Raw genomic sequence first — 24,275 nt, 5'->3', positions numbered from 1 at the left:
GTGTGCAGTCTGCTATGACAGTCTTGCAGCCATCTGGTCAGAGAGGTAATGACCAGAAATGAGGCAGTCACACAGGGAATGACAAGACCTGATGACTTGATAGTATGGGTAGACAAGGGAAGGGTAGAGACTAAGAAGATTGCCAGCTGGGATTAGAGGTTGATGGGAATATAGGGCAAGAATAAGTCAGGGAGGTGGTGCAAGTTAGTGTGGAGTGTGAAGGAATGATAAATTTCATTTTGACTACAGTGAACTAAGCCATTTGAGTAACATCCAAGAGGAGATGCTTCACTATGCAGTTGTCACTGTGGATCTGTATTTAGGTAACAATTTGACTCAAGAGCAGAAACTTTTTTTTTTGTACACTTTTGAATGAAAATCTATTATTGGCTTCTCTGTACATTTATCTGTTGGTTCAAATGCATTTATTCTGAATTTTCATGTCTACATTCTAGGATATTTTATCATTTTAATTACATTTCAAAATACAAGTTTTGCAGTTTAGCAGTAACCAGGTAATTGAGATGATCTGATTCTTTCCTGGATGAAAATCTGCTGCCCTGTGCCTTTCTGAGGTGGTCTTTAAGAGGTGGCTGTTTGTACTCACACAGGATGTGTTTGGGGATTATTATATTTTCATCTCTCATGTTCTCTTTCAGCCTAATTTTCTTCCTCCCATTCCATAGGTGCAATTGATTGTCTAGATTGTTGTTGATCTTGCCCGGTACTCAGCTCCATAACCAGCATAGTGTTTGACGGGTACTACCTCCATCATGTAGCTTGTTCAGGGACAGGAATGAAAACTTCCTATATTTTTTAAATTGCAGCTTTATTGACATGTAATTCACATTTCACACAAGCCATCCATTGAAATTGTACAATTCAGTTGTTTTTAGTGTATTCAGAGTTGAGTAACAGTCACCATGATCAAATAGAACATTTTCATCCTCCGTAGAAGAAACCATATAAAGCTTAGCAGCTATTGATACCCCTCACCAACTCCCCAAATCCCCAAACTTACATAATTATGAATCTACTGTTTGTTTCTCTGTTTTTGCCTTTTAATATTTTTAATTACATCATTGACTGCCTCTTCCAATTTTGGCTTTGTGTAGATATTTTGATGTTGCTAGCCTGTCCAGAGGGAGGCAGTGTAGGTTCTCAGTATAGACCTACAGTGAAAAAATATATAAGCAGAAGCAGAAAAATATACAAAAACACTGCTTGGTAAACACAACTCTGAGAGCTGGTATAGTCCTTTCAATCACACTAACATGAAGGACAGAGAAGAGAAAGTAAAAGAAAAGAAACAAATACTTTCAGTGTTGCATTTCTTTTAAAGAATCATGACAGTAGTAGAGAAATAGCAGCCTTACCTGGGTTATTAGTTTGAGCAGGACACTGATAATGAGAAACGTCTGGCTTCTATTTCTGGCTGTGCCCTTTGACCCAGTCATTTAATCATTCTGGGTTATTTTGCTCATTTCCTAAAAGTACTTTACCTCAATTGGTATTTGTAATAGTATCCAAGCCACAGTAGAAAACACATCTGACATATACACGTACATATAAAACCCCCAAATTCTGTCCTGGATTTTTATATCATATAATCCTATTTTATGATTCTTACTCATAAAATTAAAACAGCATTATGGCAAATCAAATGAGATCATGAAGATGCTAAGGGGAAATGTGGTAATTTGGAATGTTAATAGTCACAGACTTTTTATTTTTTATTTTTGTATTTTACTAACTTCATTGTTTAATTAGAGAAGTCCAAACCTAACATTAGAAATTTGATTTCTTGCGACTTTTCTCCCAGGCAGGCATCTGAAAGCCCATGGACAAAGCTGCTTTTAGGGTATCCTAGGTAAAGCCACATACCCCCTGCAGGTATTTCTTGTTTTGTTTTAGAGGAACTTGTTCTGAGATCTGTCAGGAGGTGATTTATTAGCACTTAATGTATGGGCTGATATCATTTAAGCCAGGTACCCTTCTGCTCTTCTCAAGATTTATAACAATGTCTATTCACTCATCCCACAGAGCACAGCCAGAGCTGCATTTAGTCGGGTAGTGAACGCATCTCTCTTAAGAGTGAGTGAATGAACACCACTCGATCTCTTAATATAAACTCGTCTTGAGGCATGCACCGTGGTGGTGATGTGTTGGATCTTTGTTCCCAGGGGATGTCTGCCATGTATCTGCAGCTTTAATGTTTCACTTAATATCCTTTTTGGCTACGGAGTGCACTCCTCTCCGGCAGCAGGCGTTTGGCTCAACAACTTGCTCATTGTCTGGCCATGCCGTGCTGAGCAAGTACCGGCTGTGAGCATCTGCTGGGGGGCTTCCTTTGTGTCGTTTGTATGTGTTGTTGTTGGTTTTTTTTTAAAACTGAGAAGAAGTTGAAGGAATACCAGTCTCCTTTTGCCTAGCACCTAAACCCCTGTATCTTTCAAATGCATTCCTGGAAACGAGCATGCTCAGAGAACTGGCAAATCATTGTCCAGTGACCGGGAGGAAATGATCATTGCTCTTCATTTATAATGCAAATTCTGAGGTGTCTCCAGAAGTGTGGTAAACTTAAAATGATGGCTGTGGTGAGAACGTCTCTGCAGAAAGTTGTGGTTTTGTTACATCGTTTACAAAGGATGGCAGTTTCTTCTCCTCGGTATCAGAAGCTCTGTAAGGTAACTGAGTGATTGAAATGAGGATCTCGGGTGTCTGACAATTCTGTTTCTCAGGCTCTAAAAACTAACCTTTCAGCGTTCTTACCAAGGAAAGATCCCTTCTCTCAGTGACTGATTATGAAAGCTCTTAAAGGGATTTGCTTCATTAAATTTTGTTTGGGGTATCTGAAACAAGTATTGTTTTAGTGCATGTTTTATTTTGCATTTGACAAAATCTTATCTTCTGAGAAGGACTGATAAACTGGAGAAAATATGGCAAAACTACATTCATTAAGACCTGTTACCTCTGTGATACTTTGGAGTGTCTTAATATTGAATGATATATTAATCTTGTGTAAATTTCAGTAAATTTAAAAGAAGAGTTTAAAATAATTCAGTAGATTACTTAATAATCATCTGTCCCTTTACGGCTAATTGTTTTTCAATTAAAAAATTGAGGCATATTTTAGAAACTACTAGACTGAATCACATCATAAAATATCCCCTCTCTTCTTGAATCTTCATATATTATAGTTAAACTTGAAGAACTTAATTTTATTTGAGCAGGTGGATTAAGTACACTTTGAGGAGGCAACTTGTTTGACAGTTGCAAATTTCAAATACTACGTCATCCTAAACATACCCCATTGAATAAGCTGCTGTATTTTATTTTTTTTTTCTTTTTTTTTAATTTTTTTTATTTATTTATGATAGTCACAGAGAGAGAGAGAGGCAGAGACACAGGCAGAGGGAGAAGCAGGCTCCATGCACCGGGAGCCCGATGTGGGATTCGATCCCGGGTCTCCAGGATCGCGCCCTGGGCCAAAGGCAGGCGCCAAACCGCTGCGCCACCCAGGGATCCCAGCTGCTGTATTTTAAAGAAAAGTTGGCTCTTGTATTTTTGATCATAGTTTTGATTTGTACCATGTTCATACTGTCTCATTACTTTGTCAGAAATTGGAACAATTTGATGAAAAAGGAAGGGGGGGAATTGCAATAGGAATGTGAAAGCAATTTACACTGCACCGCAGTACCACGTTCTGCCTTCATAGTACCAATTTCAAGAATGCATTTTGCTGCCCTATTAGCTGCTCAAACTCATTTGTAATTGGAACAGCTGTCTCTAGGACAATATGACTTTTCTGATGACAGAAAATATAACACGCCCGAGCATCTAAACCGCATCTTATGTGGCAGTGCATTAGGAGGGTAGAGCAGTATTCTATTAACTTTATCATAAATTTTTATTTTTTCAGCTTGGTCAATTAAAGGTATTTCTGTCTAAAACTTTTTTTTGGAAAAGTTTTAGGAGACATCGTTAGTGGGGCATTCTTTGCAAAAATACTTATAAGTGTTTTCATTTGCATAAAAGTTGATTAAAACTTAATACAACTTAATCACTCTAGTTACAAAAATCCATAAATTAATTATTTCAGTGTGTTGTGTTTTGCTTCACTTCGGAGAACAAGCTTATTCTGGTATTATACATTTTATGTATTTCAGAAACAGGCAGCTTTGATAATAAAGCTCATTCACTAATGCATGTTATTTTACCTCTTTAATTACAACTGTGAATATATAAAGCATTCTTTTTTTTTTAGTAGTTGGGTTATTTTCCTCATCCATCTATATGCATACTTTCACAAAATCAGGTCTTTTTCTCAGGTCATGTGACCAAAGTATTACCTTGAGGTCGGAAACAGTAGAAGTTCAAATAGTAGAGAAAGTTACGTAGTTTCTTAATTATGCCCCAAATAAGCACAAGTTCAACCTACTGAAGTCATTGGGTAAGTTGATTACTATCAGAAGTACTCTTTGAATAGATTTCTTGAGACTTATAATTTCCTAAGGAAACCATTAAAATTTAAATGTTTAGAACAAATGTACTTTTGCTTTTAAAAAATTAAAGCTTGTATTATTTGCAGTTGAAATGTCTTCCAGATTTCTTTCCTTAGATGCAAAATTAGCTGCCCAGATAATCAAATGAGAAATATACAATTCCAGTACTTTCCAGCAGGTGTCAATATAAGGCAGTGATATATGAGATTTTGGCTGAGGAACTGGAAGTCTAGAATAGGAAGTGGCAAAATTACTATGAAATAAATCAGCTAGTAACAGATATTATTCATTTGCTTGGTTGTATTTTGAAAATTGATCTTAGTTACTGAGCTATGCTAACTTATATGTATGAATAAAAGTTTTAGTTGCAGAATTAAATATTAACAGTTATCCCAAATACTGACATAGGAGCTATCTATCTGTAGAAAATGAAAACACATAATTGTATTATAATTATCAATAGTTTGAGTGTACTATTTAAATGTTTAAACAAGTTTGGTGTTGATTTGCTTTAAGATACCATAAAGTCTTTCCCCCTTAAATTGTGAATGTTATAATGACTATCTCTCTGTGTACCTCCTACATTCTCTAAATTTAGTGTCTTAGAAAGGAAATGCTGTAAATTTCAGTGTTTCTTTATAAAAATATAGAGGTCTATTGTAAATACATTTACAGATCAAAGTGAAAAAATGTCGCTTAATCTAAGGGAGATGTAACTTTTAAATTCATATTGGCATTTGAAATCTAATGTCTGTTAATATTCTTATCCTCTTTTATATTGTTTCAGGATCTCTTTACATACATATAAAAAATTTAGTCTTTTATCAGACTTTCCTCTGTGATACCTTGTCTTTGCTTATTTTCATACTACTCTTGGGTGTCAGAAGATAGTCCATATGTTACACATTTGGAAATTTATGTTGAATATTCTCATTTTGTGTTTCCTCTATGTTTTCAAGGCAGAGGGTAGATAGAGCCTGGAATTCATGGCTCCCAGAGTTAAAATATGCTTTTCCTCCTCTCCACCTATTTACACATTCACTGGCATTTTGTTTTTAAAAATATTACTTCCTTATTATATATCCCATAAAATTTAGGCAGGAAACTAAAACAGAAGTGCTGCTTACTTGGAGATATAATTAGCAGCAGTGAAATTGCCCTGATGACCTAAAATCATCTCATGCTGGATGCTAATTTTTCCAGATTTGGTTTTGATTGCTTAGTTCCTTTAAAATATTAATGATTATAAAACAATTTTCTTCTTATGAAGCACAGCAAAACAACTGAATGTAAGTGATTAAAAAAATAAAATTGACTTTAATTTGCTTTCATTGTTATGTGATTATTTGGGGATATTTTATCATTAAATCTTGGTATGAAAAGCTGAATTTATATTGAGTCAGAAAGGAATTTTTTAAGTCCTGTTTTCTTCCTTAGTGTCAATTTTCATAAAATATTTATTAATTGAGGACATGATAAAAGCAGCTTTTTTTGGTAAAGCAGATTAAGATATGAACCATTTTGGCAAAATAAGAAAAAAATATACAATTAGTGTTATAATAAATTGGAATCCTCATGACTTAAGCATTTAAAAATTTTTGATTTAAGTAACATAATGTCTATTTGCCTACACGTGTCTATAAATCACTTTAGCTTATGTGGCTTTAATCATATGCAAACTTTTTTGATCTTGTAGTCCTACTAGTAAAAATATCTTAAGCATATATACACACATATAAACATATATTCATTTTAAAGGCATACACATACACTATGGGCAGATCACATATTAAATATTAGTAGAGCATAATTTTGTTCTTACATCCACTGTTCTCTTCTTATACCCCAGTTAGTTGTCCTTTTCTCTCTGTGTTATACACACACTATTTTGGTGACCACTGATTCAGTGAAAACGTGGCTATGCCTAGTCTTGGCTTATGGAGCACTCAGACTTTCATGATGGTGCTGATCTTGAAGTCATCCTTATAAAACCATTATCTTCTGTGGTGTCAGAGTGGCTGTCGATGAATACTCTGAAAAATAGAAACTGGAAGATCTTGAGATTTTGCCCTGCAAATATGGATGGACTGGTGATGTCTATGGAAGTCTTGCCATCCATGTATGTATGTGTGTATGTGTGTGTTTGCATGTAGACAACATAGAGCCATGTGGAGGACTGTGCTGTCATGGGGCAAGGATGTTTGACCACAAAGGCACATAGTCCCTGAACAGAGCTTTATATATATATATATTTTTTTTTTAAATTGAAGTTCGATTTGTCAACATACGGTATAACACTCAGTGCTCATCCCATCAAGTGCCCTCCTCAGTGCCTGTCCCCCAGTCACCACATCCCCCTGCCCGCCTCCTCTTCCACTATGAACAGAGCTTTAGATTCACTGAACAGAGTCAATTGACACACATTTTTAATCTACATGTGTAGGTTCCCTTTATGTAGAGGTAGTTAAGGTTGATTATGTATTTTTAAGAAGATGTAGAATGCAATGGTATATTTTCAAAAGATTTACACCCCACATAGTTAAATTTTATGTTTTTTATTCCCAAATATTTCCCCACTTTGTTTTCTTGGTGGAAAACTCCTATCCTTGAGTAATCAAATCTTAACATGTTTTAGGGTGCTGGAGCTTTACTTTGTCATGATCTGAATGTTGAGATGTAGGTATTTTAAGAAGCTCTCAGTCTTCACAATCAAATCATATACATGAGTGTTTGGTCGGTAGAAGGTTAATTATGGTCTGTAGCCTGGAGGTAGAACTCCAGTTGATAAATGAAGCTTTGGCTCTTCTTAGTTTTATGAGAAATTCTCAGTTTGGTTACTTCAGAAAATTTGTGAAGGCTGAGGTTTAATGGAGAAAAATGCATCTGTGGAAGGATTTGCATACATCTAACCAGTCACCATTAATGAATTAGACATGTTGCCTCACAGCTGTATGGACCCCGGGCAGACTACTTGTCTTACTCTCCATCTCTTTCCGTGCTCTTTCAAGAGGCTGAGATAATAGATGATATGAGGTGGGCCAAGGGATACAGTACTTACATCTCTATGTGTCATCGGATATTTCCTGTCATGGCTTCTAAAAGCAGCAGCATGATTTTAGATGATTCTCTGATCTCTGTGTTGCCATAGCTCTCCAGGTCAAGGTGTATATCAAAATCATTTTAAAAACTAGTTATCTAACGTTTTGGTAATCAGAAAACTCGTGTTACCAGTGACTTTTAGCTAGATGTAGTATAGTTAGCTATGATATGATGTTTTGTCAATTAACTAGAAAGTAATTAAAAACATTCTACAAGGTGCATTTTAAATAGTTCCTAAAGGGGCACCTGGATGGCTCAGGTGGTGATCCCTGGGTCCTGAGATCAAGCCCCACATCAGGCTCTCCACAGAGAGCCTGCCTCTGTCTCTGCCTCTCTGGATCTCTCATGAATAAATAAATAAAATATTTTTAAAGATAAATAGTTCTTTAATAGCCAAGATATCATTATTTGCGTAAGTCTAGAAATCTGGGACAAAGTCAATCTGACAGAGTTAGAATAGCATTATGGATACGGATAAAAGTTCTCCTTTATTTTTAGAGTAGCATTTGATAATTGTGACTAAAATGTTGATAATCTGTGTTTACCTAGGGGTAAGGTATATTAAATTTCAAGGGGAAATTTCCAAGCTAAATGTGCTGCTAGATTTTAAATGTACAGACATTATCCACTCCCTCTTACTAGGGACTGTGAACACTGCCAGCTTCTCTTGGTATATTTGGTAGTTTATTTTTAGCTCTCTAAAATAAGCAATTAGTAGAACTCTTACCATAGAGATAAAAGAATATAGAAAATTTCATGCTATGGTAGCTTTCTCAGTTTCACAAAGTTTATTCATTTCTGAGCAAGGTAAATGAGCCCAAATAATTGAAATTGGAAAGCATATGAAGTGCATCAGACGGTTTCTTTTCATTTGTCTTCTTCTACTTTGTTCAGTTCTAGGGAATTATAGAAGATTAATTTATAACAAAGCTCACTTATAAAAGGAGACAGAGCCTTTTAATGCTTAATAAATAACAGGCTGATATGAGAGTATGGCTTGATAAAGCTTAAGCAAGAATTTTGGAAAAACATCAAATGGAAGAAGGCATTGTACTCTAAAATAGACTATTTTACTTTTGCTTTAAGAAAATTGAAAGAAAAATAGTCAAATACAGCAATAAAATAACTGCAAGCTTTCATGACTGAAGAAAGTCTTGTTACTACTTATATAATTTCCTTTCATTTTTAGAGTTTACAGAGTGTTTTCTCATATTGCATCATTAATACATATGATGTTAATTAATAATTATATTATTACTTATCCTTAAGAGATAGGAAAGAAATCATCATTCTTCCTATTTAACAAATGGAGAAATGGGATTGGTAAATTGACAGGTTAAGGAGCATGTCAGTAATTGCTTACCTGTTGGCACCTGGGTGGCTCAGTTGGTTAAGTGTCTGACTTGAGCTCAGGTCATGATCTCAGGATCTTGGAATCAAGCCCTGTGTCCTTGGCTCCGAGGTCAGTGGGAAGTTTATTTCTCCCTTTCCCATTGCCCCTCCCCCTGCTCATGCTCTCTCTCTATCTCTCAAATAAATACATAATTTTAAAAAATTGCTTAGGGATGTGGCACACTCTGAACTAAGCATATGTTGTCTAAATCTAGTGTCTCCTTACATTTAATTTCAGATAGTTTTAGGGATTATACCGGGCTAAAATGAGCCATGCACTATAGAAGGTATAGAAAGAGAAATCACAATTAACTAAGTAGTAGATATTGTTTTATTCTACATTATCTTCCTATGCATTTCATTTTCTAAAGAAATTTAGCCTATGGTATCCTTTAAAACACTAGGAGATGTCGGGAACTCTCTGATTGAACTATTTCATTTCACAGATGAGGAGACAGATCGTCTATAGTGGATATTTTATTTAGTTTTGTTGGAGGGAAATGTACTTGTTTTCTCCTAGAAGTTTAAACCTAGTGAAATATATTCTTTTCAAAACTACTTTGATATTTGTATTCTGGCTATATAATTTTAAGAGAACAAAGATTTTGTTCTAGTTTAAACTTATACATTGCATACTCTTTTAATGAGCTTATTTTGCAGTTTTATAAAAAATAGATTGGTTAATTTTAATGCAAATTAATATAGTCGGTTCTGGATTTTGATTCATAATTTAGTTTGGTTTGAATCTCAATACACAAGTATTGAATTATGTATTCACTGAAACTTATTCTCTATACTCAAATGTAGTTTTTTATCATTATATTTAAAAGTACATAATAGCTCCTTAAAAGAGTAAATTGAAAATAGTCAACTAATTTTCTAGACTGAGTCTTTTCTAATAAGAAATTTGTGGGGGGTTTTTGTCATTATTTTTTTTTCCGCAATTTAACTCAAAGAACGTGTATTGAATGGCTGACATGTGCCAAGGCACATGTTAAGCAGCATAAGCATAAAATACAATATTGCGTTTCCAAATAAAATAAAGAAGTTCCAATAACTTGTTCTGAAGACTCAGCTTGAAATAGTGCAAGGAAAAGTTTCCCTTGACCACTAAGCTTGTGACAGAAACTCTGTAGGAGGAGTATTCCTCAATTTATGGGAGCTCTTCTAGATTATTGATTTGGCCCCAGATAGCACTTGAAAATCTAGATAACCCACAGTGAAATTGATGTTATCTTAATATACAAAAAACGTCACATCTGGAAGAAGTTCTTTTCCATTGCCAAAAATTGAACAGAGCATATCTTTACTATGACTGACACAGGAGGAAAAACAAGTATGTTTGCTTAGAGGAGAATGGAAAGAAATTGCTGAATCTCTTAATGTATTCTTATCATCCTTAAGAATCATGGGTATGGGTGCCATCAATTTTGAGTCCAAATTTACTTCCAAAGCATTTGAATAATTGCTCTTCATATAGGTATACTATTAATTATAGCCTTTTGTGGAAAGCTCTTGGTATGTGGCTGAAAACCAATATAGAGTAAGTTGTTTTACTTTTTTTCAGGGCACACTTTGCAAGAGTGTAAAGACAGAAAGAAAGAAAACTTTTTTGCTTATAAACATTATCCGATGCTATATGTATGCCAGGTTCAGCATTTTAAACGACCAAGGTGTGTGCATCTACCCAGTGTGAGCTCCCAGGGGATTGGCATTCCTAGTGCCAGTGCTTGCAGTATGGATGCAAAAGAAGTGTTGTTTGTGCTTAGGGGTTTTTTTTCTTTTAAATAAACTTTCTTTTCAACTTTATATATTGCGAGTGGTTTTCTATATCATTAAGCTTTTCTTATGTTGTGATTTTTTTTTTTTAGTAGTGTTAAATATAATTCTGTTGAATGGCTGCAGGATAACTTATTTAAGGAATTAACTATGATTAGTTAGGTTATTACCAATTTTCTCATGATAAATAATTCTATGATGGACATCCTTATACATCACTGAGTACATCCTGATTATTTCCAGAATGTGTTTTTGGAATAGAATGACTGGACCAAATTAACATTTGATGGCTTCAGTTTATATATTGCCAAATTATCCTCTTGTGAAGTGTTACCTGTTTATATGTCCATTGGCAGCTTGAATGCCTGATTTCCTCTACTCTCCCACAAAACAGGCAATATTAATTGAAAAGTACCTTATGAATCATTAGATGAAAACTGTAGCTGTGCCGTAGAATGTAAACTAAAATCCCGTGAGGTAAACTGATTCACCTAAGGGTGGGACCACCTAATCTATTCCAGGTCTGTCTGAATTCCAGATCCTGGGCTGGGAACCCAAACACTGTAATGTCTAAAACAGGTATGACAAATGCCATATAATAAAGCTAACAGTTTTTTAAGCACAGAGGGGAGAAAGTAAACTGATTTGAAAATGTCAGGGAAGTATTTAGAGAAAAGGTAGTACTTCATAGAGATCTTGAGGAGTAGGTTGAGTTTAACACAGTAGAGAATTCTGAGAATAGACAAGTGAATGAGCAAACAAACAGCACACAAAAGTGTGTTCACCATAGTTAGAAAACTTGGGGTACTTTTTATCAGAAATAGCTATGAAACTCATTCACATATTCATTTCCATAAAAAATTATTCTTTTGGTGGCCAGCTGTGCATGTCAGATTGACTTTTGATTGTTTCCAAAATTTAGTCCAGTTTTTTTTAATTTAAAAAACATTCATTCATTCATTCATGAGAGATAGAGCGAGAGAGAGAGGCAGAGACACAGGCAGAGGGATAAGCAGGCTCCATGCAGGGAGCCTGATGTGGGACTTGATCCCGGGACTCCAGGATCACGTCCTGGGCTGAAGGCAGTCACTAAACTGCTGAGCCACCCAGGCATCCCTAGTTTTTTTTTTTTTTTTTTTTTAAGATTCTATTTATTTATTAGAGAGAGAGAGAGAGAGAGCCAGAGAGAGAGAGCAAGAGCATGAATAAGGGTTTGGGAGAGGAAGAAGCAGACTCCTCGCTAAGCAGAGAGCGTAGTGGGGCTCGATCCCAGGACCCTGTAATCATGACCTGAGTAGAAGGCAGATGCTTAACCACCTGACCTACCCAAGTGTCCCAAAAGTGAGTCTAGTTTTAAAGGAAAAATATTTGTGAATATTGGTAATATTCAGACATAGAGGACATTCCAAAAGGGAATTCTAAAATGAAAAATGGCATAATATTCATGTGTTTGAAATAACATAGTTCTTTCAAGTGTCTCCTTGAAATGGAGCAACCTTCCTTTGGATGTAAGTCATTTTGGTATGAGAGTGACAAAAACAGTTATAGTTTTAATTGTAACTCAGTTGATGAGAGAATGACACAATATTTCAAGCAAAAATAAAAGATAATTCACAGTGGAAGTCAATCTATTCACTATTAAATTATAGATTTATAGAACTTTAAAGTTTTTGAAAAATGAAACTACTTGGCCAGTTTCCTTGTTTTATATATGAGGAAACAAAGCCTTAACATTTATGTGGAGCTTTGCTCTTAATGTGCTTTGCTATATTTTTGCTGCCCTGGATCATACAGCCAAGTGATTCTTGGCTACATATTTAAATTTCCAGGAGATTACTCTAGTGTTCCTTATATTTAATGTGTGCTTATTTTAATAGAATATGTATTTAACTTTGCCTAATACTATAATTTGATGTTTATTTCTGTGTTTCTCTTTTTAAATTGTCAGTTTCTTGAATTTAGGGCCATATTGTATTTTAGAGTAGTCTTTTTGATAGGGCAAGTATTTGCAAATGTTGAATAGAGAAGCCAACTTTCATTTTTGCCTGAGATCTACAATGTTGTTATAATATAGTTGAAATAATGTACTTGGACTCCATGTTTTTCTTTTTTAAAGAGTTTTTTTGAGACATAATTCATATACAATACAATGCACTCTTTTAAAGTGTACAATTTGGTAGCTTTCTTTCTTTCTTTCTTTCTTTCTTTCTTTCTTTCTTTCTTTCTTCTTTCTTTCTTTCTTCTTTCCTTCTTTTTCTTTTCTTTCTTTCTTTCAGCATGTTCACAGATTGTGCAACCATTACCATGATTAATTTTTAGAACATACTCTCTCCTGAAGGAGTCATAAGCAGTCTCTCCCCATTTCCCCCAACTCCACTTTCCTGGCCCTACCCAACCACTGATCTGTTTTCTGTGTTTTTGTTGTTGTTATTTTGTTTTTAACGTGAGATAGTTACTAAGAGTTTGCAACCTTAAGTGTTAGTTAATAAAACGGCTGGAAAAATAATCCTAGATTATTTTTTTAGATTTATTACCTTATAGACTTTGTTAGTTTTGGAGTTTTAATTATTGATAGCAGGATAGCTTTTGTTAAACAATTTGTAAGCCTTATAGCATTAAAAAGTATGGTAGTTATTTTCATATTAATTATTTAGCGTACTGTCAAAGTGGAGTATAATGGGGAAAATGCTGAATTTGGAATCCAAAGATCTGGGTTTGATGACTCTTGCTTGATCTTTTGTAATGTTCAAGTAATAAATCAGTCCTCAATTTCTTCATATAGACAGTGGGAATAATATGCATTCTGGTTACTTTAGAAAGATTTTGCAAAACTGCTAAGTTAATGTTTATGAATTTGCTATAAGTGCTAGAGTATTACTAAAATTAAAATACTAAATTTTCTGAAATTTCATTTTCTATAAACCAACTAACCAACAAAAACAATGACAGTATTTATCCATGTGTGCTTTTACCTTGGCTTACTGCTGGAATAATTTTTGAAACAGTGAAAGAACATACTAACTTAAAGCTTCTATTTGTCTCAACTCAGGCGGCAGAATGTTGAATAACCAACTACCTCATGTCTTTGCAGTGTGGGGTCATCTCATTTTTCTTGTTTCCCATGGCATCAAGCCAGCTTCCATTAAGGTTCATTCTCTGCCAGCAAAATCATACTATTTCCAAACAACTTAGATTCACACTGAAGCTACATGAAAGGGACCATGTCTTTAGAGAAGGGCTAATGACCCCTGGTGCATCAGTATCTAGTCAAAAGAAATATTCTGAAATTTTTATGCAATCCAAAATTAGGGCAGTTATAATTTTTATAACCTATACATTATTTGTCTTACATGCTGGTGGGCATCTGAAACTTGGGAAGGCTTAAGGAAGATCTTTCTTGAATTTCAATAATGATTAAATATTCTGGTAGTTGTCAGATGATTTTGCATAATCTCTATTTTGAGAGTGAGGTTTTGATAGGTACTGAATAACCTGAATTAATGACTATAATGACTAGTGCTGTTTTGAACTAATTCTTGAAGCAAATCCTAGATTGCTTCATTACATAGCCTGTCATTATGGAAGATCCTTATATAGTGTGGTGGTAAAGAAAGGGAAACATTTGCTCTTTTTGAAGTAATTATGTCTAATGGAAGTCTAATGACCTATTATGCTTATTTCTAAAAGCTAAGCAGTAGAGCTTGAGAGGAAGCTAGTGAAAGATTCAAGAAATGATAATGTAAAGCAAAATCTCAGGAAGTCTCATGTGGTTGAGAATCAGTACTTTATGACAATTAAATAATTCAATAATTTACTTGTGCCAAATGTCATCCTTACTTTAAAAGCTGGAGTGATTTCTCGAAATGTGCCCATACCACAGAGAGCTGGGGTGCTTCTGGGTCAGTGTCTTGCACTTTTAGGTTTCTTACAGCTTCTCTGAATTTCATATGCATATTGAACAAGGCAGTGAATATAGTGTTCTTGCGGGTACTGAAATCATAGAAATTAATAACCAGTGATGATTTTGGGTATTTTAAAACTTATTTTCTTCATTTTTTACAGATGAGAAGACAGAGGCTTAGGGAGGTTAACTGATTAACCTATTACATATGTTAATTACATATACCACTCACATATTAATGTTGAGTCGCAATAATTGAATTGCTTTGACAAGGATATAGTCTATTTCTGGATTTCATGGGACTATATGATAAAAATGTATTTTATAAGTTTCTGAGATAGGTTATTGACACGAAATGAATCAAATAGTTGATATAAATGATTTACTTGGAGATGAGCCCTGAAAATAAATGAATAAAACTTTATGTTTAGATAAAACACATATAGGAACCTCTTACAGTTGTTAAATTTGGTTGTCAATATAGCAGTGCTTACTTTGCTGTCTTTCAACTATTCTGTATCCTTGAATATTATCATGATAAAATGTTTCAAAAGTAGTAGCAACTCTAAAATGATAAAGGTTGGAGAGATTACTTGAAGCTGTGCAAACTTAACTATTGAGACTCGAAAAAATTTCAGTTGCCATTTATGTATATTCTTCACATTTTCAAAACTTATGACTAGGACAAAATGCAAAATAGTTTAAAAGTGTCTGAACTTACCCAACAGTAAATATTTATTGAGTCTGTAGCTTTTCATTCTTTTAACTCATTTGAATTTGAACAAGTAATTTTAAAATTATCGTTTTTCCTTTACAAAAGTTGCACATGCCTACTACAAGCTTGAGAATTCCTGAAGCATGAAATATGTAGTGTTGATACCCTCATTTAGTATTGTTTACTCATTCTTGTGGAGATTAGAAAGAAAATTGTCTTTGTGAAAGCATTCAGTGTTTGAAATGTAATATAATAAGAAAGTTTGGTTTGTACCTCTATTTAACAAGACTTTGCAAGTCCTGTTTGGAACTGATAACTTTTGTCCAGGCAGGCTTAGGAGTGCTTGACATAATGTCTTTCTTTTGGGGTACTGACATAATGTCTTCATCTTTCATATTTATCAAAGTGATTAGAAATTCATTGACACAATTCTTAAACTCCTTAAACTCGAGAACTATCCTTACATCTATTTAGGAGTGACACAACAGTTTTACCAAAGGAACAATCTACTTGTAATACATTACTACAAAAAACATTTATACTGGTATCGTTTTGTTTTGCTTTTCTCATTTCTTCTGAGTCCCTACTTAAAGTTGCTGCTTTATAATAATTTGATTTAATTATACATGGTATGGGGATCCCTGGGTGGCGCAGCGGTTTGGCGCCTGCCTTTGGCCCAGGGCTCGATCCTGGAGACCCCGGATCGAATCCCACGTCGGGCTCCCAGTGCATGGAGCCTGCTTCTCCCTCTGCCTATGTCTCTGCCTCTCTCTCTCTCTCTCTCTCTGTGACTATCATAAATAAAAAAAAAAAATTATACATGGTATGGTTCTTTCAGGACTCATGATGTTATTCTTAAGCTTTCTATCTGCCCCGCCCTCCCATATATATACACATACATATATATGTATGTATACAGAACACTTTCACATTGCCAAATAAACCAAAATTTCTCATCTGTTGAAAAAATGATAGAAACCGTACTATATGAAACCTGGAGTTGTTCCTTATTTACTAAAAATAGTATGAAACAACTTTTATGCTGTTTTCCAAGAATGAACTGGAATGGCATATTTGGATTAAATTGGAATGAGGGCATAAATAACAGAGAGTGGTTGGGAGATTTCAAAATTATTTATTTATATTGTAGTTTGTGCTTGTGATTAATTGCTCTTGATTAACCTCCCTGCTCTTTAAATTAAATCAAAATTAGCAAATATTTATTGCAGTCTCAGAGAAACCTCATTTAAGGCTTAAAGCACCGTGGAGAGCAGTAGGATGTTTCCTTTAATAAAAGCCAGAATGTGAAGACTAGGAAGCCATCTCCCCATTTCTTGATATATACCTGTTTAGGACAAGTGCATATCAGGAAATGGGGTGGTTGATTGGTCTGGAAGGAAGTGAGGAAGGAGGAAGGATACTCATTTAAAGACTTGCCATGATACTATTTTACATCAAAGAAAATCTGGATAAATAAAGAGGATAAATAAAGAATTAAGGTACTTGTGAAACAGTGTGGGGCACCGGAGGAGGGTTCCCTGCAGAGGGCCTGAGAGATTTGCTTTCTGGACATGCCTTTTACTGTATTGAATGAAATAGGTAGGTTACTGACCTTTGCTGAATTTTGGGGTTTCATCTTGAAGTTGGTATAAAAAATGTTTTTTAGAAAATTCTGTGAAATAACACTGCCAAGGAAGTATAATGACTGCTCTTAAATATGCATGTGTAGTAAATCACTTTTAATTTTGTTTTGGTAAATTAAAGCAGATTTCATTAGTTTTAAAAATAGCATTTACAGTTTTACTCCTGGATATATTAAAAAGGAAGTGCTCCTTTTGTAAAATGTAGAGGAGAGGAAAAAGAAAATAAAACTTAACCATTAATTCTGCAACTCAGAAGGGAATATTATTGTCTTTTCCTATTTTATGTCACTCTTGCTTTCTTTGTGTACATATATTTGTATGAAGCATATTCATACAAATTTGGAATCATGTTTTATATAATACTTTTGGCTTTAAGGATATTAGTGTTTTACTTCTCATAACAGTAATGTATATGCATTTTTATATTTCTTTATTTAAAAAATCATGATTTTTTTTATGGCAGTGTTAGGTATTCCATTATGTTTTGTGAACTGGACAAATAACTTTTTTCCAATTTTGACCTTATAATGCTGCAATGGATTCTTTGTGTATAAATTTTGACTATAATTGATATTTTTTGTTAGGATGAATTCCTGTAAAGTGACTTATATACACTGCCAAGTGGCCTTCTGGAGAAAGGCTGTTCCAAAGTATACTTTAAAAAAATGTTTTTAAAATAAAATAAAGAATTTATTTATTTGAGATGAGGAGAGAGAATGAGAGAGCAAGTGACAGCTAGCAAGAGCACAAGAGTAGGGGGAGGGAGAAGTCAACTTCCTACTGAGCAGGGAGCCTGATAACAGGGCTCTATCCGAGGATCCTGGGATCGGGACCTGAGCAGACGCTTAACAGACTGAGCCTCCAGGCTCCCCCCAAAGTATACTTTAATAGTGTATGAGGATATTGGTCCTACCATACTTTAGTTAGTCTTGAATTTTATAATTTTAAAATATTTATCAATTTAATGGTTTTATACTGCATCACTGATTACTTGTTATTACTCTAATAAGAATTTTTTTCTTACTGGCCCTTTGTCTATGACAAAATTTTAATTTCCTTTGAACTGGTTTACGTCTATTTGATGTTCCAACACCTGATCAACGTCTGTTTGATGTTAGGGAATTCAAATTACTTAGGAAGGAATTCTGTCATTCAAGTCATTAAGTAAATAGTTTCCAAAGTATTTCAGTGCAAAATCGCAAGTGAGTCCCTACAGTAAAATTTTTGATGTGAGAAAAAAAATCAGACATTACAATGACTTATAAGAAAATGTCAATTCACAGGTTTCTTAGTTCCCAAAATGAAAACAAGCTACAAGGATAGTATCTGCATTATTTGAATAATTGTTATTTCATCTTTCTTTTTTTAAAGATTATTTATTTATTTATTCATGAGAGACACACATAGAGAGAGAGAGAGAGAGAGGCAGAGACACAGGCAGAGGGAGAAGCAGGCTCCAAGCAGGGAGCCTGACGTGGGACTCGATCCCAGAACCCCAGGATCATGCCGGGGGCTGAAGGCAGGTGCTAAACTGCTGAGCCATCCAGTGACCCCAAATAATTGTTATTTTCTAGAGAATTCACTTTTATGTTTTTAATTAATTCTGAAAGATCTAGTCCACTTGTGACATAGCAGTAGTATCTCAATATTCATATTCTCATTAAGATTTAAAAATATGTTTGAATTAAATGATTTCAGAATATGAATGAATATCTACTTCTGTAAAAAATAAAATCACTTAGGTCTGCAAGTATTTGGTCTGATCCTCTCCTCTTGTAATGTTTATGGAAGGACCCTCTCATCATTGTCAACCTTGCCTTCCCTATAGCTCTTTTGGTGTTGAGCGAAATTCCAGTGCCATGAAGTCTTTCCAAGTTCCCAGTGAGCACAAGATTTCTCTGACACTGGCTTGACATTACCTTTTGGTTCTCAGACCGGACTGTATTGCCCCTATACCAACTCATAGGACTTACTCAAGTCATCATTTATTTCTGACAGTTATATTCAAATCAGCAAAGTGCAAACTTTATAACAAAAATGGATTTTCCATGCATCAAAGTTCTGTAGCACATCTGTCAAAGGTTTGTTGTACATGGAAAATCATAGCTTTGGTATCCAACAGTTGGCACGTAATAGATTATCAGAAATATTTGATGAAATGAATTAGAATAAAATATCAGTTTGCTAGGCAGGGCATTGATAATAGAACTTCTCTTGCAGTTTCATTGTTAAACTCTGATGTTCAGATCTGTTCCCACTCTTCTTTTATTAACCACTAAATAACTTTTGCCTTATCATCCATTTGGCAAGAGATAACCTGTCAATTACTTGTAGAAAATTACTTAGAAATGAATCAATATTCTATTTATTGTGTCACCTCTACTTTAAAAGGCTACAGTCCCATGTTTCTTGTACTTAATCCCTGAATTCTTTCATTTTAGTGAGGGCACCAATTTGCCTTCTATCTTTTATATCTAATTCCTAAACTTCATATTAAGAATGAGGTAATAAATCTTCATTTTCAGATTTCATTAGTATAGATGCAGATTAAGATAAGTCTCCTGATATGTAGGATAGATATTTAGACATTAAGCAGAAGAAATTATTTTGACGATTTCAGACAGCTTTTTATTCTCATTTTGGATCTCCCCTTTTTTTTCTTTGTAAATGTTTGCTTTTGTGAGTTGCTAAAAAGAATACTTTTGAAGTTATATTCCTATTTTAGTAGTATTTAAGTTCACACTGCAATGTTTCTTTCTTGAAAAGCTAACATAGAATATATTTTGAATTCTTTTTTTCATGTCTTAACATTGTAATTGAGTGTATTTGATTATCTGAACTTAATCTAAATAAATTCTGATTTTACCTTCTCAACCTGAAATGTGGCAATGATCAGAGACCGTAGATGAACTTAGTTTCATTCAGTTTTATTTATAAAACAGTGTTCAACATTGGGAAATAAAATAACTGATTGCTTTGCTATTTTGGTGTGATGACATCATCCTACACAAAACACACTTTAAGTCATGTGCCGTTTATACATGCACAGATGTAATTGCTAATACAAACCAAAAAAGAGGGAGAGACAGAGCAAGAGCTAGCTAGATGGTGTCTAGGGCATATAATAATTAGCATTTTTAGTAACAACATCTGTTGCTGGCAATATTGCTGGCAGTATTGTAGGAGAAAGCAGTCATTAAAATTAGCTAATGTTCAGTTTAAGTGCCACACAGTGTACTGACATTTTCAATATTTTTACTAGTTTTACATTTTCTCATTCCAATAAATTTGTGTTTTTGAGTTTGTTTGAATGCCTTGTATTATATTAAAAATGTTCTTCATATCCCTCCAAATTGATCTGGGGCTAATGATTGTATTTCCAGTGGGTCAAAGTAGCATTGTTCCAAATTGTAGACATTTATTATCCAACACCTTGGAATGGATCTCTGAGTTTGCTCCTACCTGATTGAGGTCCTCTCTGAGTGAGAAAGTACCCCCCCAACCTGCAACACACATTTTCCTCAAATCTTATCTTCTTACCATTGTTAACATTTCATTCTGGAATTCTTATTTGAGGCTTAAGTAAAGTCTATTGAACTTAAAAAATTTAGTGAAGCTTAAGTCAGTTGGATTAATTTGACAGGTAACCCATTGACTCCCAACGTGTGATTCCTCACTTGTACATGGGTGTGTTGCTTTCAAGTCACAGATGAACCCCTCTGAAGGAGAAGGAAAAATGAGAGGCTTCTGTTCTACCATGTGGTGTCCTTGATCTTTTTGTGCAGCTTTTGTTTTATGCCTGTTTACTAGTTTGGGAGTATGTCAAAGTGAAAAAGGAAAAGGAGTCTATTTTCTCTTCAAAGATAAAACTCGCTAGTGAATCAACATTTGAATCATATAGACACTTGACGGGATGAGCACTGGGTGTTTTTCTGTATGTTGGTAAATTGAACACCAATAAAAATTCATATAGAAAACAAATTTGGAGTCTGCATAATTGTTTATGAAAATAAACACAGAGTCAGAAATTACATTTCTGGAAATATTTTGATGAACTGAAATATTTCCCATTTATATTTTGTTAGTCCAAACAGTATCTGTCAAACCTTGTCTGGGAGATATTAAAATGTCTACTGTGAAAGTGGTTTCTGTGGTCCAATTAGTTTGGAAAATTCTGCAAATTATGTCCTCCTTCGGTGCCCCATGGTGCACATTATATATTCAAGGCAATGAAAACTCCTGCAGTAAAGAAACATTCTGAACTTTGCTCATCTCAGTGTTTTCCAAACTTTTTTTTCCTGAGTCAGTTTTTATTATGGAAACCAGTTTAAGAAATGCCCATCCAGTCCTCCCATAGTTTAACTTGCCATTTATGTTTGTTGGAGGTTGCAGAAAGGGCCTCTAGGTAAAGGTTAGTTGTCTGACTTATAGCAGGCTTTTTGGCTCTTTGTGATTCTGACAACATCTTCATGGCAGAATGGACTCCTAGACTTTATTAGTATCATTAGAGATGGACACAGATGATGTCAGAATTCATAAAAAAACTGTATAAACCACAATGGATTTATTCATTTGTATCGGACAGTATCTCTCCCAAAGACTGGGATGCCCATGAACTTAAATAAATGTAACTTAGAAGGTCAGAGATAAGTTGAGAGAATTATTGGCAAGATTTAGACAAGTATTCCCCTCATTCTGAGGTTCCTAACAGTTCCCAACAAACCAGGATTGTTGGTAACTCCACTGCCCAGTAACTCAAAGCACATCTGCAGTGGCTTCTTGTGTTCCCCACATTTCATTTTTCTCTCCTCTCATAATTTGTGATGGTTAATGTTACATGTCAGTTTGGCCAGGCCATTGTACCCAGATAGATAGTTGGTTAAACATTATTCTGGATGCTTCTGTGAAGGCATTTTTTTTAGATGGGATGAACATTTAAATTAGATTTTTTTCTTCCAAATTTATATTTAAATTATAGTTAGCATGTAGTCTAATATTTTTTTCATGTAGTCTAATATTGATTTCAGGATTAGACTTTAGTGATTTATCACTTACATATAACATCCAGTGCTCATCATAATACATGCCCTCCTTCATACCAAAACGAAATTAAAAACATACAAAAAAGCAAGGAAAAAGTCAAACTTTAATGGTTTGCAGATGACATGATAGTTGGTAGACTTTTAGTAAAGCAGATTATTCTCCGTAATGTTGGTGGCCTCATCCAATTAGTTGAAGGGCTTAAGAGAGAAAGACTGACCTTCTAGATGGAGTTCTGCTAGCAGACTTGAACTGCAACTTTTCTTTGGGTCTCCAGCCTGATAGCCTGTCCTATAGATTTTGGACTTGCCAAGTCTCTGCAATCATACAAGCTAGTTACTTAAAATAAATCCCTCACTCCTCCTTCCCTTCCCCTTCTGCCTGTCTTTCTCTCTCTCCCTCCACACGTACACACACACACACTCTCTCTGTCTCTCTGTCTCTCTGTCTCTCTCTCTCTCTCTCACACACACACACACACACACAAAACACATTTTGTTGGTTTTGTTTTTCTGGAGAACCTGTTTAGTACAGATGTTAAGGACTGGTTACCAGATTTTGTTCTGCTCTTTTCTTGTGTTGGCCACCATTTTTTTCTCAGACCTTTGTTTTTTTAGACACATTAGTAAATTTGATTAAACTCTTCTCACTTCCACCAGACCCAAGGGACAAGAATTCACTTTCTTCTTATTATGATTCAAATGTAATTAACTTTACTTTTGAGGGCAATTTTCCTGGGACGTAACTCTTTTGTCACTACTGTGTGCCAGTTTTTTAATACTGAAAATCCACAACAGTGTGACTAAGCAAATTTTGCCTAAGAGAAGGATTTGTGATATTTAATTGTTAGCAGTCATGACACCCAATAACATTATAGACTCTAGCTTGGGCAGACATCTCTTAAGGTCATAGTCTTACAAAGAAAGAGGATAGTAAATATTAAAATTCTGTTTTACTTTCTTAAGGAATGTTCAAGGAGAATGATTCTGCAGCTCTGTTTGGTAGTTTCTTCTGATATTTAATAATCAATTTTACTCTCAAACATTTTTTCTTTGTCAGAATCCAAGCAATCTTATAATTAAACTCATTTTTATATTTTATTTAAGGATCTCTCTTTTTTGTAAGTAATAAGCCCAAATATCCAAGACATTACCGTTCTGAAGGACATGAAGTACATGAAGATTAAGGGGCCATCACGTTGTATGCCAAAGCCAGCACTGAAAGTTAGCATGGCCTTCTAGGATTCTAAATCTTGCTCAATTCCAATGAAATTGAGTTGAGCAAAGATTTCAGTAAATTCCTGCACTCTTTTAAGAAAATAACACGTGGAATTATAGGATAGAGGAAACTCACTGATTTTTTGCTTATTTCAATTGAAAGGGTGTCCACATAACACAGTATAGTAGAGAAGTTTTGAGAAAACACTTAACTTTTTCTGTTTCGGTCTTATTGAGTGAGCACGAAGCCAGTGCTGCCCTTCTCACTGGAGCCTCATCCTTTTCTTCTTCCCTAACCCATCCTAGGAGAGGAACATCATTGTATTTTTAAAAGACAAATTTTGGATTTGACTTTCTTCTTCTTGGGGGAAGATAGGCAGGCAGGCAGATGGACACTCACACACATGTGCAAACATTTTCAAGGGAGGAGAGAAGAGTTTGGGAATGATTTTGCTACTGAAGCAACCTTAGTAATGACTCTTGGGAAGGACTTTGCGTTTTATAATGACACAGAAGGGCAGTTAGGCTGGATTATTTGCAAGGAATGAGATAAACATAGTTATGAAAAGTGAATATTAGTAAACAGCCCTGATTTGTGATAGTGTCTCATCATTGAGCCCCATCAGGGAGGCAGGTGCATCCTTTTCGTTCATTTATTTATTCATCCAGTTCCGGATTTATCCACAAATATCAGTTGGAGTACCTGCTGTGGTGCAGGCACTACCCTAGAGCTGAGGATACAGCAATGGGCAAGTTCAACCAAAAGGCCCTGCCTTCCTGGTGTTCACACTCTAGCTGGGGAGTTGGGGCAAGGGTTGTGATGGGGACAGAACTCCATTCTTGAGTCCTCAGAGGACAGACTTTTCATACTTGTAAGTTCATGAGCAGTCAGTTCTATTTACCCTCAGTTGTGTTTGGAAGAATAACAACAGCTGCTTTGGGAGATATCTTTGCCCTGCATAGGAGCAAGGGCCACATCAGTTT

At 34.9% G+C, this 24,275-nt stretch overlaps 1 protein-coding gene across 11 annotated transcripts in view; it reads left to right on the top strand.

Annotated features, from left to right (window-relative positions):
• Positions 1 to 24,275, top strand: part of UTRN (utrophin) — a 497,326-nt gene that overhangs the window by 269,767 nt on the left and 203,284 nt on the right. The window contains exon 1 of one of the 11 annotated variants that reach the window (XM_072719127.1): positions 1,896 to 2,687. The exons of 9 other annotated variants lie outside the window; for them this stretch is intronic. In XM_072719127.1, coding sequence (XP_072575228.1) covers positions 2,544 to 2,687 — 144 coding nt within the window. In that variant the 5' untranslated portion in view covers positions 1,896 to 2,543. Of the gene's footprint in view, positions 1 to 1,895; positions 2,688 to 24,275 lie in introns of those variants that run through there. One more of the 11 variants, XM_025997963.2, reaches the window with a different exon arrangement.

Source organism: Vulpes vulpes, chromosome 1 (assembly GCF_048418805.1).
Source record: "Vulpes vulpes isolate BD-2025 chromosome 1, VulVul3, whole genome shotgun sequence".
Taxonomy (NCBI): domain Eukaryota; kingdom Metazoa; phylum Chordata; class Mammalia; order Carnivora; family Canidae; genus Vulpes; species Vulpes vulpes.
This window is presented reverse-complemented; position numbering and strand designations above follow the sequence as displayed.